This window comes from Hibiscus syriacus, unplaced genomic scaffold (genome assembly GCF_006381635.1).
Source record: "Hibiscus syriacus cultivar Baekdansim isolate YM2019G1 unplaced genomic scaffold, ASM638163v2 tig00110194_pilon, whole genome shotgun sequence".
Taxonomy (NCBI): Eukaryota; Viridiplantae; Streptophyta; class Magnoliopsida; order Malvales; family Malvaceae; genus Hibiscus; species Hibiscus syriacus.
Genome location: NW_024062620.1, coordinates 793840 through 808759, shown reverse-complemented (window position 1 = coordinate 808759; position 14920 = coordinate 793840). Strand labels below are relative to the sequence as shown.

General features: G+C 32.5%; 3 protein-coding genes and 1 long non-coding RNA gene across 8 annotated transcripts in view; 2 read left to right on the top strand and 2 right to left on the bottom strand.

The window, feature by feature from the left end:
• Positions 1-12419, bottom strand: part of LOC120217936 — a 30641-nt gene extending 18222 nt beyond the window's left edge. The window contains exons 1-2 of the long non-coding RNA XR_005525203.1: positions 12309-12419; positions 5809-5818 (exon numbers count right to left, since the gene is read on the bottom strand). This is a non-coding gene — a long non-coding RNA (uncharacterized LOC120217936). The remainder of the gene's footprint in view (positions 1-5808; positions 5819-12308) is intronic.
• On the bottom strand, positions 3833-5106 carry LOC120217932 (BTB/POZ domain-containing protein At3g56230-like). The gene is made up of 4 exons (XM_039214957.1): positions 5046-5106; positions 4829-5007; positions 4515-4691; positions 3833-4337 (listed from the first exon to the last, which is right to left on the bottom strand). The coding sequence occupies exons 2-4, from the start codon at positions 5000-5002 to the stop codon at positions 3876-3878; spliced, it is 813 nt and encodes a 270-aa protein (XP_039070888.1). The 5' UTR covers positions 5003-5007; positions 5046-5106; the 3' UTR covers positions 3833-3875.
• On the top strand, positions 6782-9630 carry LOC120217935. Of its 4 annotated transcripts, none has more exons than XM_039214962.1 (4): positions 6782-7184; positions 7697-7831; positions 8735-8798; positions 9254-9630. In XM_039214962.1, exons 2-4 carry the CDS (start codon positions 7785-7787, stop codon positions 9395-9397), a joined length of 255 nt encoding a protein of 84 aa, XP_039070893.1. In that variant the 5' UTR covers positions 6782-7184; positions 7697-7784; the 3' UTR covers positions 9398-9630. The 4 variants fall into 4 exon arrangements, with proteins under 4 accessions (XP_039070893.1, XP_039070890.1, XP_039070892.1 ...); XM_039214961.1 differs by having other exon boundaries at positions 6786-7184; positions 7733-7831; XM_039214959.1 differs by lacking the exon at positions 9254-9630 and having other exon boundaries at positions 6783-7184.
• On the top strand, positions 11531-13044 carry LOC120217930 (peroxidase P7-like). 2 transcript variants are annotated; one of them, XM_039214956.1, is made up of 4 exons: positions 11531-11749; positions 12051-12242; positions 12327-12492; positions 12611-13044. In XM_039214956.1, the coding sequence occupies exons 1-4, from the start codon at positions 11540-11542 to the stop codon at positions 13000-13002; spliced, it is 960 nt and encodes a 319-aa protein (XP_039070887.1). In that variant the 5' UTR covers positions 11531-11539; the 3' UTR covers positions 13003-13044. The 2 variants fall into 2 exon arrangements, with proteins under 2 accessions (XP_039070887.1, XP_039070886.1); XM_039214955.1 differs by having other exon boundaries at positions 12327-12522; positions 12578-13044.
• Positions 13045-14920: the final 1876 nt, after the last annotated feature.

The following is a 14920-nucleotide window of genomic DNA, read 5'->3' as shown; positions in this document are numbered from 1 at the left end:
ACTAAATTTAACACTTCCCTCAAAATAATGAGCGTGCAGTGCCCTAGGGAGCGACGTATATCCGCCCCTGCTACTTATATCCAAAGAATCAAAGAACTTGTTTCACAGTACACACAAGAATAGCTAACGAAGTTGTTTCAAGTTTCATATTTCTTGAGTAACTTCTTTTGTTGCCAATCTGAAACCCGTCGCCGATGGTGAGGGCTCAACGCCTTGAGGTAAATCGGAAATGGAGGCGAGAACTCGACGAATACTCAAGGAACGAGGAGGCTTGAAGCTGAAAGATGTTATCTTGTTATGGGAGAACAGATTAGATGAGTTAGAAAGGATGAGATAAACCAGTGCTTGAACAATCACGAACATCAGAATCCTCACTAACGAATCTTCCATTGACATCTCTACTTCCATGGTTTCTTCAACAAATTAACTGATGAGAAACAGGAAAAAAAAGGGGATTTTAAAGTATGATGAAGGGAAAATGGGCAGGGAAGGGATTATATATAGTGGGAACTAGGAAGAGCGGCTTGTTTTGACTCGTTGGAACTCCTATTTTGACCCATTGAAGGCGTTAACGCCAAAGTTGACCATCACTTGTTTCATTAAAAATTACTTGTGACTTTATAAAACAAAATTATATAAAACTTATCTTGGTGGATGAGCTGCAAAAATCTGCTAATCACTATTAAATTGTTGTCGGCTATCTCATAGTACAAGACTTGGTCTTAGATTTCCATCTTGATATTCTAGGTTTCTTACATCTTTCCCAAATCCAACCATGTGTCATATATGATTATTTTATGCAATAATTAGTATAATGCCTAGTTGTTTATAATAAAATTCCACAGTATCCGAATATATCTAGCATCTTCAGTGATTAAAAAAATATTTTTTTAAAGTCCTAGATTCAAGCAGCTGCATTTGTAAAAAGTGTGTGCGTTGTTAGTAGTTAATAAAAATCTTAAACAAATATTATCTTTAATCCTCCGAGATTATTAAAAAAATCGAGTGTGTCTTCCTCCTTATTAAAATGTGTTTTTGTTTTTTATTTTTAACTTATCAAAGTCCTCATAGATTTTAATTTTTTTAAATCTTCAAAATTTTATATTATTCGATAAATTATAAATTATAATCTTTTGACTTGATGATCCACCTGAATTAAATTTATTATCTTGCAATCATATTTGTTTACCCTACCAACCTATAGATAATCATTGTCACTCTAAGCATGACACCAACACTAGACCTGTATATATTTCATCATGCAAGGTTAGAGGAGGAGATTTGGACTCTATCTCTCTATCTCGGCATTGTACATCATCTTCTTTATCTCATTAAATTTATCGATCGTGATTTTTTATCTAAATCAGAAGGAATGAACTGCCAATAACACTTGTTACCACAATTTTTCCATCAAAACAATTTCTATCAATACTCCTACTAGTATGTACTGAATTCATTAAACAAATATCAACATACAGACATAATAGTTGCGTATATATAGACACATACATACTAATACCTGCAAATCTACGACCTATGCGAATTACCAAATACGCGAGCTTATGACTCACGCGAATTTTTAGCTGTGGAGCGTTCCTCGAGAACTCTCACCAGCAAATATGTCTCTCAACTACGATCTCGTGAGCATATCTTGTGGATAATCTCCAGCGACCACTTGTTAATATACGTGGTCTTATTTGATGACTAACCAATAGTCATACAATACAGAGCAAAAGGGAGGACTTTTTAACCAACAAATTGGACCAACACCATCAGAAACACCGAAATCATCATCGAAACCACTTATCTAATTATCTACCACCTTCTGCAGTTGTTGATCACTTCACCATTAGTTTCGGGGCAATAAGCGCCATCCCCATTTCTTCTATCAACAGTAAGTTCAAAATTCGGCATCAACAAACGCCCTTGTTATCTCAACACACATGTGGATTGCTGGAAGCATAATCTTTGTATTTCTGTGATCAAACAGTTAGGATTTAACCCGAATTTATGTGAAAGAGGTTTATAAATATGGAATCTCATACTTGCGGACTACAACATATAATGCAAAGACATTATTACCTCATTCGCTGCTGTAGTGACAGTTGACTAGTTCTTGAGACAGGTAAAGAAAGAAAGCAATTTGAGAGGCAGAGAATCATGGAGGAAATACACACTTTTATGGACTCCATGGGCCTCCCATTCTATCAAATCTATGGGGGAAAATGTTAGTAATGCAAAGGTGGAATCCCATATTGAATGGAAAAAGGTGTTTTTTCGATCACTAGAAAATATTTAGGAGCATTTTTTTTTGTTCTGAGAAGAGTTTTATCGACCGTTGTTCATTTTAAATTTTGAGCGTACGATTTTTTTGGAGAATTGTGTTAACAACGAGGGACGACGTCCAATTCAACGATTACACCAACTAAATCGGAATTGATTCTAAAGAAGTGGTACTTTCACAACACAATTAATGGCATGCTTTATTTTGTTTATTCATACAATCTGTTTTTCAATAGTAATATTCCCAATAATTTAAAAATAAATCAGTATTGCTGGCCAAATTTACATATTTTACAACGGATATCCAATAGAGACGTTGTGAATAATTAAATGAATGTTCATTCATCTTTGATCTCCCTAATTCCTTAATCTTTCACCTTATAACACCTTTTATTCTTATGCTTATACCCCTATATAAATAGTGACAATGTACAACTTTATATGAACACGAGAAATAAAAAAAGTTATACTTTTTCGTGCCATCATACTTGTTCTTCTATATTTCTTAGTTTCTAATTAAAAGTTTTGATTTCATGTTTATTATAAACAATCCATCTTTTTATTCATTGGCTAGGCCTAATTATTAACATTTGCCAACTCAATCAAGCTACTCAATGCATTTTTTATATAAAAAATCTTAACATTAATAATAAAAAACAGTTTGCAAACCCTAGCTTTGTTCTCTTTTTCTCTACCAACCCGCAAGTCTGTCTTTTTTTTTTTAATTTTAATTTTACCGATAACGATATTAGTCTTGGTATTGGTTGCCAACCGTCAGTGTTCATCTCGCTTTGATTTGTTATTTTATTCATTTTTATTATAATTTTCAATAAAAATATTTTTTTTTTGACTTCTTACTTTTCGCATATTTGTTTGCCATTTTGGCACGTTTTAGCTTTACTATTTTGACACGTTTTACTTTACTCTTGTGGCACGTTTCATTTGCCTTATGGTATGTTGTTCGCCTACCTCTGCAGTATATATGCGATCATGTAGAGATTCTCACATCGCTCGTATTTGATTTGCGATTATTGATTGTCAGATTCCTTTTTGTGATTGTTTGTCGATGTTGAAATATCAATTTTGCAAATCAAGATGTAAGTTTGCTTTGGTTTCGCTCACCACTCCTTCATTACTTCTAAAGTGTCTAGTTGGATAGAGACAAAGGAGTACAATTGACGTTTATTGAGTTACTATAGACGTTAGATTCAAAAGAAGGTTTCATCTGTTATTGCGTCTTTGAGTTTTTTTTATGTTTAAAATTTTTAGTGAACATAGTTCTTAAAATTCTTGTTTTGGTTGGTTGCATTGTTAAGGTTGTATTTTTTTTTGTTTTAATAAAATTCAGTATCGTCGTAAAGTTTAAAAATAAAGTCTTAACTTTAAATTTTGAATAAGGATATTAAAATTAATTGAGTACTATTGAATAAAGTAGATAATTATTGACAAATGAAAAGTGGAAAAATGAAATCATAATTTTTATTGCTTTGCATACTTGCATGTAAAGATGTATTCTATACATTGTTGGTGATGAATAAATTTTCCAAAAGAAAAGGGCCATTGATTTGTTTACATACACAAGAAGTTGATGATCAAACTCCATTAATTCTTTTGGTTTTGGCATCCATTAAAAACGCCCTTGTAATCTGCAAACCAAGATGAGGATTCTTGGGTGCAAACACATCGTACTTACCCGAAAAAACAATGTCCTCCATGTTTCGGACAATGAAGTTCAATGCTGTTTCCTTCAATGTCTTGTTGGAACAAATATCTGAGATCTCTAAAATCTCAAGAACATTGGACGCGTTCAACGAGCTCAACATGTATCTTTCGCAGAAATCCTGCAAGTAGGGAATCTCGTACTTATCGGCGGCGACGAACAACGAGTAGACATGTTTCTCGAGTTTGTCCGAATCCAGGTTTCCACTGTAAAGAAACTCAAGAAGAGATTCAAGTTCTTCGGTGTTCAACTCCGGTAGAGTAATTGTATCACTTGGTGGAGCTTTGCAGCCGTCTGAATCCAGCATGTTCCTGAATATCTCTGATCTTGCTGCCTATAATTTCAGTCAATAATTTTCACGTTCAAATACGCATAATTTGTATACGTTAAGAAAAGTAAAATAAAGAATCCGGGTTTGAGCAGATAGTATATAAAAGTTCTTAATAAATACTGTTTTATAATCACCCGAAACAGTTAAAAGAACGTAAAAGGAAGAAAGAGAGGGAATTACAAGTAAAGCTCTGTGTGCTGGTATGGTTGGACCATCATTTCCAGGCTTGAGCTGAATATCAGTGTGAATTTGATCTCTAAAAGCCACAATAAGTCCACTCAAGAAGCTTATTTTCTTGTTCAGATCTTCTTCTATCTCCTTCATGTTTGTTATCCATTTGCTAAGATTTCCAAGTGGCTGTTGCTAATGCCCAAAAAAACAAATCACATAGCCATGGAATTATGAAACTGTGAAAGAAACTATAAAAAACTATGGATCCGCCACTACATACAAAGAAAAAGTAAGAAGAAAACATGAAAGAAGAGGTTGCTTGCCTTACAAGAACTGGGTGAAGAAGATGCAGTAGGAGTTGATTTACAGTGATGATCAATTTCGAGCTTGTTCATCAAAGTGATGACATTTCTTGCACCTTCATAGCAAGCCCCACATATTGTATTCCTTGGAGGCCTTAGAATAAATGGCATTGAACTACAAATTGAACAATCCATTTTTACCCGTTAATCTGCAGAGGAGGAAGAAGACAGACTCAGGTTTTGCAGAAGAAGATGGAGTTTCTTTATTTGAAGCTTTAAATTAAAAGAATTGTTGGCTGATAATGAAGCAAGTTTGTTATACCTTATTTTATTGATGTTGATTAACATGATAAATCAACTAACATATGATGGGGGATTTTTTTTTTATTTTCTTTTCAATCAAATGACTAATCCACCCTTTCAAACCCTTTCGATAATATGCGAATTATAAATCCTAATCTCACGTCAATCCACTTTGTATGCCAATAAATAGTAGTTTTCATTTTAACTAAAAGAAGTCAATTAAACTAATTGTTTTTAATTAGAGTAAAATATAATTATTAATATTTTAGTGCTATAAGAGTTCTTGTATTATAGAAGTTTGGTTGAATTGTACATGTCAATCAATTTAATTTTATCTGAATAATAAAACATTATTTAAATCTAAATAATTGCGAGTTATTTTACAATAATTTTGTAAGATATTTTTTTAAAAAATATATTTTTTTAAAATAAAGTTAAAGCGAATACAAGATAATATATGTAAAAATTTATCTACTCTTTTTTTTTCTCGTAAAATCACTTTTTTAAACATTAATTTATTAATATAACATAAAATATAAAAAAAAACTTTTATTGATTATTTTTTAATAGCCTGGGTGATTATAAAATAATATTTGTTCAAGATTTATTTTAATCATGCATATACATCCTATAGACGTAGTTACTTGGACTCGAGACCTTAAGAGAAAAATAACTATAATTTTAATCACCGAAATAACTCAAATAATTCTATCGATTCAAAAAATTTAAATTAACTTTATTATAGATTTGAAATATTGGAGTGATGATGGTTATCCTATGAACACGTGTAGTGGAAATTATTTGGTGTATGCAAATATAGGTGTTATAAGAATATAAATGGGATGGGAAGTGAGGGGTAGAAGAGTAAAATGGATGAATGAATTTAGAATAGAGGGGAGTTGTTGGCTGGGGATGTGAAAAAGACTTTCCAACATCACAACAGCAAGGATGTGCAAGGCTATGTGTAGCCTACCAATCTTTTACCAATATATATTCATTCACAACCTTCTTCTCAATTGCTGCCTAAAAGGTTGTCATTCTTATGTCCGTAAACGAGTCAAGTTGAATTCGAGTATTGTTAAATTCGAGTTATGTTTAATTCAATTTGATTTAAAAAATTTAAATGGAGTTCGACTCAGATTGAAAACTTGCTAGCCTAAAATTTTTAAGTTTGTGAAGTTTCGAAAAAACTCAAAATAATAAAAAAATCTTAAACTTAACTCGATTAAAACTCAAACTTAAATTCAAAGTCGAACTTGAACCTTAAGCACATGAAAATTTTATAATATATATTTTTAAAAAATCAACTCATGAATGCTGATATTATTAATAACTTAATTTTTTAAAATAAAATATTAATATATTATTTTTTTAGTAGTTCGGAGCTTTTCAAGTCGAATATTAAATAGCTCGTTTCGATACGTTAAGAATTCGAACCCGAGTCGAATTCATTCAAATTGAGTATTTATCGAGCTTTAATCGAATCGATCTCAAATACCTTATGATATCTATCATCTCATTTGCGACCCTAATTACCCCCATCCTTTTTATTTCATTATATATAAGAATGAATGTAAAGTTTTATACTCCAAATGAATTTATAAAGTTTTATTTCACTCATTAAGTCCATCACCCAATTCCAGATCTTCATGGCCCAATTAAAGTATATTAACCCAAAGAAGGCAGTCAAGTTTTCCCGCAAACCCCAAAACAAGCTTCATCACTGCAGTCGAATTGAAGCCGGAGAACTCTGGAAAAATGGAAGCAACGAAATCAAGAAGAAAACCCAGCAAAAGGAAACCATTCACTGATCTCACCAACGCAGCCCCATCGTCTCTGCCTTCTTCAATCAAACCCCCAACCAAATCTTCACACTCTTTGTCTCTTAAATCCCTTTTCAACGACAACCCCAATGCTCATCTTAACTCCAACTCCAATTTCACTGCAACCGGATCCCCAATCAATGATAATGTTAACAGTAAGAAAAATAAGGAAGACACGGTAAAAGGTCCAAGTAACGAGGCAAACCCTAGCTCAACCCTGTCTCCGCCGCCCAAAACGCCTTCTGTTTCAGGTGATTTTGATGGGTTCTCGGATTTTCTTTCTGGGTTTTGATTGGATTTCAATATAGGATTTTGGTTTTGGAATCACTGGTTTTCTAGGGTTTTCTTGTTCTTCATGTGAGTCTTGATGTTTTAATTATAATAAATTGATTTAACATTTTCGCATCAATAGAGCTTATTGGTCTCTCTCTCTCTCTCTCTGCTCAATGAAAGCTATATAGAATTGCTTTAACAATTATTCGATGAATTTGAATAATTTAGTTTCTAGTTTTATTTGCTTCGTTTTAATGAAACCTACATAGCATGAATGGATATAGTGATCTAGGTTCTAGACAGTTTCCTATGACTACTGTTTCCAGCTATGAAACTTAATATATTTTTTAGAAACCATAGTTGAAAATACACTATAGTGTGGAAGTTGGTGATCTGTGTTTTCTCAACCATTTTTGGTCCCTAGTTTTATGGATTATGCATGTATTTTGGGTCGAATGGATTGTATGTACGGATTTGGGGTTTATTTTAGGCGATGGTGATTCTGTACTTTCCGAGCTGTCTACAGTTTACAAAAGAAGACAGACTGCTGAAAAAGGAAGACCAAAGGGAAGGGGATTATGGAACCTACCAGTTGCTCTCTTGAAACAAGAATGCCAAACTTAAGGTGATTCCCTTTTAATCAGATTTTGTACTTGGTCCTTGGATAAAAATTAATATTTGATAACTCTAGAAGACAAGGGTGATTAAAATGTGTTAGCATAGCATAATTAAAAGAATAAATGGATTGATTATCAATGTCATGGTATGGTAGCCGTTGATGCTATCAGATAGTATTTTCCTTGTTCTAATTAGCCTTATACGAGTAATTACTTAAATGATTAAAACGATCTTCAGCATTAACTCTCAACTCTTTAGTGGTTAGGCTTCAGGTGACAGTACTTAGATGAGTACCCCAAAAGTTTTGTTGATCAAATGTACCAAATTTGGGGTTTTGATAGGTTGAGCATATTGTATAGTAGAAAGTAGAAAGATAAAGGGCTGACTTAATTGTGAAATTGGTTTAACTAATTTAACTTAATCTTGTATCTTCAATATCTTCCTTTTCCTTTCATTTTTGACTCTCTCTAGAGATAGTGGCTGATGGGCTGAAAGTCAATTTTGATACAGTTTTGTTTTAGATGCTTGTGTTTTCATTGTCTTTTTAAACTGTTTCCAAAAGTCAACGTTATTTTCTAATTTAGCTTTTCTTGTCAGTGTGTAAATGACTTTTGGGCAAAATGCTTCGGGTATCAAAGTTAAAGATCTTTGTATTTGTATGTTCTGATAACATGAAATACTTGGGTATTGAAAATTACATTCTTGCGTACTCAGATAATTTTTTTCTTTACTCATTTTTGTTCACATGTAATACTTTATGCTGCCAATGTTAACCGCTATGTTTGCTCCCTGTTTCATTAATCCCGAAAATCTCTGTTGCTTAATGTTTGATCAGATTATGATGATCTCCCATTGAATGTTTTCCCTTTGTTTCATGTATTAATGTTGCTTCTACTGGTCTTTAATATAGGAAGAAAACATATGGAGATGGTGATATTCGACTCTCCAAATCATGTCCGATGCCTTGTAGAAAGGTTTGTTTGAAGATTCCCCTAGTTTCTTAATCTAATTTATATTGAATGGGTAATGCTATTGATCTTTGGTTTGTGAATTTTTGGCCTTCAATGAGACAATTTTTTTCTTTCACAAGCTCTTTAAAATCCTTTGGATCTATATATAAAGCCCACAATTTGGTCAAAAGTGTTCATGGATAACTCACAACTGTATATTGCATTCCTTGTCATGATTACCGCTAACAGTATCAAGTTATAGAAATTTAAACACAATGGTTAGCAAACGATATCAAAAGCAATTTTGTATTAGTTATATTGTTACTAATAATTATAGTCTGTTGCTGTTTTGTTTTGCATCAGTCATATTGCTCTTTTGTCTCTTAGAAGCTTTTTTCTTCCATAAGCATATGCATACCCGAAGATAATGTTATTAATATGCATTGAACTGACCTCATTGGTTTATGTCATTATCACAGAAACAACGCCGAGAGAAGGGTGAGGTAAATGCTTCAAAGCATGAGTTGCCCCAAGATTTCATTGACAAACAGAGAGCCTATTTTGCGGAGATTGATGCATTTGAACTGGAAGAGGAGGTAGCATCAGCTGATGAGTCGGAATAGATGAAACAAATGTATATAGCTGAATGATTTAGGTGAATACAATTTAGGTGCTTTAATCCTGTAATCTTCATCTGATGGGTTACCGATAAATTTCATGTAATTACCACGTTACCAAGTCATATCAGATGCTTGAGTCTTCACCATCCTATCTCTTGTAGTAGTCTAGTTTACAGCATTGGTATATTGTAGTTGACGGTTAGTTAAATCTATGTGAAGCTAAATTGTAGTTTATACAAAGAGTTCTGTTCAGATACTTGTGCTTGTTTGATTTCAAAGTGTAATTTGTTGGGGAAGAACCATTGCTTGGTGTTATGCTCCTCTTTTTATTCAGTAGAATATTTTATTTGTCTAATCTTGGCAATCTTGCATCTTATTGGCCAGATTGTTTTTGGTGCAAACAATTTGCATTAAAGTTCAAGTTGGTCACTAATGCTTGATAACCCTTGACTTAGTATAATTGCTTGCAATGGGCGGATACACTTGGCCTCCTGGGGATAAAGTGCATATCCATTATTTTAGATAAATTATTAAATATGATTCAATATATTAAAGAAAAGAGAAAAAATTTATGTACCTATATTGTTAAAAGAACAGGAATATTAAAACTTTTTGATCCCATTTTTAAATTTTTTGGATCCGGCAATTACAAGAGTATCGTTTTATGTCCGTATTCTTCTATTCAATGTATATAAAATCAATGGTACTCCCCCGAGTTCAGTACAAATCAACAAATATAATTTAGAAATAAGAAAAATAAAAATTTTAATTAATAAATAATAATTTGAACGGAGTTGAATTACTGGGTATTTTAATTAATAAGTAATAATTTTAATGGAGTCAAATTACCAGATATTTAATTTAAATTCATTTTAGTGACGAAGGGAGTGTTATTCTCTCTCGAAATTCTGTATTTAAGGTGTGCGTTGTCAATGATTAAGAAAATAAAAATATTATAAGTCAACCATGCTTACACTAAGATGTAGGATTAGGCTCACTTGTAAAAAAGAAAGAAATAAGATTAGGCCCATCAATTAGCTCAAAAAAGAGAGGGAAGTCTTAATCGTGCATAAATGAAGGATTTGGCATTGGAGTAACCTACAATTGTGATTGATGAATCCGTTTCTATGAGTGAAGACTGAAGAATTAAGGCTCTTATACGATAATTGGGTCTTAGCCCATTCCGAAATCGATATCATGTTTTATACGATAGAAGTAAAATCTAGATAAATAACCAATTTACACAATTCAATAATCGATTATAATTTTGGTTATCGACTATATAACAAAAGTTGTCCATCGATTACAATCAACAACTTAAGTGCTAAGCCATGCAAACGTAGAATTTTTGCAGGGAATAATTATGAAGATGAATTAAATTTGTGACTCAATGTGGAAAATTAAATCAATGAAATGATTAAATTGAACGTTACCCTTTAAGTCAAAGCATTCTGGTAACAAAACTTTGTCCTTTTTTACCAAAAATAAATAAAGCACATAGTTGACAATCGACGTCGACACACACAAATAAATAAATAAATAAAATCAAGGCTTTACCGTAACAAGGCTTTTAATTGGTCTTAAATCTATCTAGGGAAGCCTCTTTCATTAACGTCCAGGAGGACAAACATAAAATTTTATATTATGAGTAAATTTTTAAATTTTTAAAAGAAACAATGATAAATTTACTTGAATTATTTATTAATTTAATCGTCTTGATATATATTTACTTGAACTGTGTCACGTTTTATTAGTTTGTATGTTTAATTTGCTTGTTTTTGAAAAGTAGTGAAAATGTGCTATATTTTAGCTATATCATTGATCTAAAGTAAGTGTTCACCAAATGATAATAGATTTGAAATGGGGAGCTTTGAAACTTTAGCTACCACCGCCCACTTCTTCATGAATTGATGCCATGTTTTCAAACAAATACGCCTTCTAATCATCCAAGTCTTCATCTTTACGTTTTTCTTAATCGTAATCATCAATCAAAATCACATTTTGAAAACGTAAAACTGAAATTTGCATGCACATTGTAAGAGTCTACGTGTTAGGTAACCCTGTCGGCATGGACAAAATTTGTGTATATAAAGCAATGGGTTCAGCGCAGTTTGTTTGCAAGCCCAAAGCCATAACACTACTAAAATGGCCTGTTTTTCAAACTTGGGTTTGACATTGCTTCTCCTTGTGGTTGTATTGGGAAGCAGCAGTGCTAAACTTTCAACCAATTTTTACTCAAAATCATGCCCAAACTTGCTTTCAACTGTGAAATCCACTGTCACCTCTGCCATTAACAAAGAGCCCCGAATGGGTGCTTCTCTGCTTCGATTGTTCTTCCATGACTGCTTTGTCAATGTAATTCTTCTTCTTCTCATCTTTTGTTTTGCTTTTCTAGTTTACTGGGATGGACTGAGGTGTATTGGTGTGCGATTATACCTATGACGTAAAATCTTGCATCCGTCTTTTGTGATAACGTCGTAGGAACATGGCAACTTTGTTTGACTAGTGTCAAAAAGTACATTAAAAATGGAAATAATATTCCAAAGGATACCCACCAAATTGACTTGGTTCTGTTGTTTTCATACAGAAGCAATGGTAGGTAACTAATAACTATGTACCTTGATTTATCATGGTGCTAATATGATACTCGTGATAGGGATGTGATGGATCATTGCTGCTTGACAACACGTCGTCCTTCACTGGAGAGAAAAACGCTAACCCGAATCGTAACTCCGCTCGTGGATTCGATGTTGTCGACAACATTAAGTCGGCTGTTGAGAATGTTTGCTCCGGTGTAGTTTCTTGTGCGGATATCTTGGCCATAGCTGCTAGAGACTCTGTTGAAATTGTAAGTCCTCAACACACATACATGATACACACATTGAATTAAGCATCTTAGTAACTGAGAGAATACCCTGGTTTTGATTTGTAGCTGGGAGGGCTCACATGGAATGTAAAACTTGGAAGAAGAGATGCAAGAACTGCTAGCCAGTCCGCAGCTAATAACGGCATTCCTCCGCCGACTTCGAACTTGAACCAGCTCATTTCCCGGTTTAACGCTCTCGGACTTTCCGCCAGGGACTTGGTTGCTTTATCTGGTTTGTCCTCTCTTCTACAATTACACAAAATCAAACACCTACATCCGTATCTTAATAGTAAGAGACGAACGCAAGATTTTTATGCTTCTTTTGCTAACAGTCTCGAGTGTGCATGCAGGGTCACACACAATTGGACAAGCAAGGTGCACATCATTCAGGGCTCGCATATACAACGAGAGCAACATTGACTCTTCCTTTGCTCAAACAAGGCAAAGAAGCTGCCCGAGAGCAACAGGCTCAGGGGCCAACAATTTGGCACCCCTTGATATCCAAACTCCAACATCTTTCGACAACAATTACTTCAAGAACCTTGTCAATAATAGAGGACTTCTCCACTCCGATCAACAGTTGTTCAACGGCGGATCCACGGATTCGATCGTTCGCGGTTACAGCAACAACCCGAGCTCCTTCAACTCTGATTTCGCTTCCGCGATGATCAAGATGGGAGACATTAGTCCCCTCACGGGATCACAAGGAGAGATCAGGAAGAACTGCAGAAGGGTGAACTAATACATGGGGTTCTTGATGTGCTTTTGCCTATGAAAAATAAAACTGGTTGGAATCTTGTTTCCTTTGTTTGTGTGCTTTTTATGTTTAATTTCTTCCATAATTGTTCAATGGCTTAGACCTTGTTGCAAAGAGACTGATAAAAAAAGTAATGAAATTAGAATTATTCCAATTTCTCTTCTCTTTTAAGATTAGATTTTGCATGTTAGTGAGACCATTTCTTATACATACGAACCATATTATGGGTGTTTGAAAGTTCATTGTTAATTAATCAAAAATATTTTATATATTATTTTATTATCTTCTCATATTAATAAAAAAAACTTAAGAAAATAGAGATTTATTAAATATTTTAATCTAAAAACGAGGGAAAAAGGCTATTTAAATTCATAGAGCTAAAAGGCCATTAAACTTTAAAAGTTGAGAGACAATGCCCTCCCAACGCTTGTATAGTTTGTTCGACATGGATTCTATATATTCGAATTCTATAAATTCAAAAAATATTCAAATTTAAATATTCTATTGTTCAATTTTTTTAATATTCTAAACATCAACTAGAATAGATTTATAAGAAAATAGACAGTGACAGATCTAGAAATTTAAAAATAAAATTTATTATTTTAATATTTTTTAAAAAATGGGTATGAAAATTTCGTATTACCCATTCTTTAACACATTAAATTAAATTTAATAGTTTCTGTAAGATCTTATATTAAAGTGCAATGTTTTTAAAACCGGACCGGACCTTAAACCGGTGAAGGTACTGTTTCACTGGTTCAACCGGATTAAACCGCAGTTGAATCGGTTTATATAAAATAATATTTTTTTTAAAATTTTACATAATATTCAAAGCAATATTAATATATATATATATATATATATATATATATATATATATATATATATATATATAACACTCTTTTTAAGTTCACAATATTAAAAGATATAAAAATATCACAAGTCATAACATATATAAGTTAAATATCATAATATCAAGTGAAACAAAATGATTCAAATCAACTACAACATAATATTTAAGGACAATACCTAATGAAATTCATCAACAACTAAATAAAAAAAGTACATAATTGATACAAGTATTAATCATCATAATATTCATTGAAATTGATTCCCTCAAGTTCTAAAATATTTGGAAAAACTTCTTCATTAGTTGAACTACCACCGCCATCACCACTTTGAACTTGAAACTCCATAGCATCACTTTGAACTTGAAAGTCCACAACATCAAGATCTTCATCACCCAGCAATATGGTAAATAAATACAAAGTTAAATTTAAATTTCCAAATAATATTTAACAATTAAAAGTAAAAGTGTAAACATATTAAATAATAAATATAATTATATAACTAAAATAAACAAACAAAGATTAATCTTTATTGTTTTTTTATTTTTTGGGGTTGAAAATAAATTTGGGACTAAAAAAATCATAACAAACGACGTCGTTTGATTTAATTTAAAAAACAGAACCGTATGAACCGGTTGAACTACCGGTTTTGTCGGTTTCCAACCGGTTTACTGTAAAACTGGTTTTGGTGGCTGACTAGACCGGATAGGCAATCGGTTCCCGGTTCAACCGGTCGAACCTGTCGATCCGGTCCGGTTTTAATAACATTGTTAAAGCGAGTAAAATTTTAATTTTTTTTAAAGAGAATGAACTTCTAAAATTTTAAGGGATAAAAATATATTATTAATAAAAAATTTAAATAAAAATAAATAAATTTAATGGCATCATTGAAGACCTACCTATCAAGTGAACCGCCATGAGAATTAGGAGAAATGTTCGGAAAATATATTTTTAAATAAAATTCCAAAAAAGTAAATATTTAAATGTAATGACATTATTTAAATGGGAAAATGTAATTAGTACTTTATTTTTAATTTATTAAAAATAGTATATTA

Coding starts and splice junctions, on each gene's coding strand:
- LOC120217932 (XM_039214957.1), bottom strand. CDS start 5,002: ATGGATTGTTCAATTTGTAGTTCAATGCCATTTATTCTAAGGCCTCCA. Junction 4,692..4,828: donor CTTCACCCAGTTCTTGTAAG/GCAAGCAACCTC, acceptor CATTAGCAACAG/CCACTTGGAAATCTTAGCAA. Junction 4,338..4,514: donor CAGCACACAGAGCTTTACTT/GTAATTCCCTCT, acceptor CTGAAATTATAG/GCAGCAAGATCAGAGATATT.
- LOC120217935 (XM_039214959.1), top strand. CDS start 6,869: ATGGAAGCAACGAAATCAAGAAGAAAACCCAGCAAAAGGAAACCATTC. Junction 7,185..7,696: donor CAAAACGCCTTCTGTTTCAG/GTGATTTTGATG, acceptor GGTTTATTTTAG/GCGATGGTGATTCTGTACTT.
- LOC120217930 (XM_039214955.1), top strand. CDS start 11,540: ATGGCCTGTTTTTCAAACTTGGGTTTGACATTGCTTCTCCTTGTGGTT. Junction 11,750..12,050: donor TCCATGACTGCTTTGTCAAT/GTAATTCTTCTT, acceptor TACTCGTGATAG/GGATGTGATGGATCATTGCT. Junction 12,523..12,577: donor TCTTCTACAATTACACAAAA/TCAAACACCTAC, acceptor AGATTTTTATGC/TTCTTTTGCTAACAGTCTCG.